The 1480-nt window shown below is 45.1% G+C and overlaps 1 protein-coding gene across 1 annotated transcript in view; it reads right to left on the bottom strand.

The window, feature by feature from the left end:
* Positions 1–1445: 1445 nt before the first annotated feature.
* LOC135561962 (phosphopentomutase-like) overlaps positions 1446–1480 on the bottom strand; it is a 14479-nt gene continuing 14444 nt past the window's right edge. The window contains 1 exon segment of the mRNA XM_065004489.1: positions 1446–1450. Coding sequence (XP_064860561.1) covers positions 1446–1450 — 5 coding nt within the window.

Here is a 1480-nt window from a genome sequence, read left to right as displayed (position 1 = left end):
ATGTTGAAGATGGGAGGGGACAGAGATGATAACAGGTTAGTCTGATGTTGAAGATGGGAGGGGACAGAGATGATAACAGGTTGGTCTGTTGTTGAAGATGGGAGGGGACAGAGATGATAACAGGTTAGTCTGTTGTTGAAGATGGGAGGAGATGATAACAGGTTAGTCTGTTGTTGAAGATGGGAGGGGACACAGGTTAGTCTGTTGTTGAAGATGGGAGGGACAGAGATGATAACAGGTTAGTCTGTTGTTGAAGATGGGAGGGACAGAGATGATAACAGGTTAGTCTGTTGTTGAAGATGGGAGGGACAGAGATGATAACAGGTTAGTCTGTTGTTGAAGATGGAGGACAGAGATGATAACAGGTTAGTCTGTTGTTGAAGATGGGAGGGGACAGAGATGATAACAGGTTAGTCTGTTGTTGAAGATGGGAGGGACAGAGATGATAACAGGTTAGTCTGTTGTTGAAGATGGGAGGGACAGAGATGATAACAGGTTAGTCTGTTGTTGAAGATGGGAGGGGACAGAGATGATAACAGGTTAGTCTGTTGAAGATGGGAGGGATTGTTGAAGATGGGAGGGGACAGGATAACAGGTAGTCTGTTGTTGAAGATGGGAGGGACAGAGATGATAACAGGTTAGTCTGTTGTTGAAGATGGGAGGGGACAGAGATGATAACAGGTTAGTCTGTTGTTGAAGATGGGAGGACAGAGATGATAACAGGTTAGTCTGTTGTTGAAGATGGGAGGGACAGAGATGATAACAGGTTAGTCTGTTGTTGAAGATGGAGGGACAGAGATGATAACAGGTTAGTCTGTTGTTGAAGATGGGAGGGGACAGAGATGATAACAGGTTAGTCTGTTGTTGAAGATGGGAGGGACAGAGATGATAACAGGTTAGTCTGTTGTTGAAGATGGGAGGGGACAGAGATGATAACAGGTTAGTCTGTTGTTGAAGATGGGAGGGACAGAGATGATAACAGGTTGGTCTGTTGTTGAAGATGGGAGGGGACAGAGATGATAACAGGTTAGTCTGTTGTTGAAGATGGGAGGGGACAGAGATGATAACAGGTTGGTCTGTTGTTGAAGATGGGAGGGACAGAGATGATAACAGGTTAGTCTGTTGAAGATTGAAGATAACAGGTTGGTCTGTTGAAAGATGGAGGACAGAGATGATAACAGGTTGGTCTGTTGTTGAAGATGGGAGGGGACAGAGATGATAACAGGTTAGTCTGTTGTTGAAGATGGGAGGGGACAGAGATGATAACAGGTTGGTCTGTTGTTGAAGATGGGAGGGACAGAGATGATAACAGGTTAGTCTGTTGTTGAAGATGGGAGGGGACAGAGATGATAACAGGTTAGTCTGTTGTTGAAGATGGGAGGGGACAGAGATGATAACAGGTTAGTCTGTTGTTGAAGATGGGAGGGGACAGAGATGATAACAGGTTAGTCTGTTGTTGAAGATGGGAGGGGACAGAGAT

Source organism: Oncorhynchus nerka, linkage group LG18 (genome assembly GCF_034236695.1).
Source record: "Oncorhynchus nerka isolate Pitt River linkage group LG18, Oner_Uvic_2.0, whole genome shotgun sequence".
NCBI classification, from domain to species: domain Eukaryota; kingdom Metazoa; phylum Chordata; class Actinopteri; order Salmoniformes; family Salmonidae; genus Oncorhynchus; species Oncorhynchus nerka.
The sequence above is the reverse complement of the archived record's forward strand: the minus strand, read 5'-3'. Positions and strand labels throughout refer to the sequence as shown.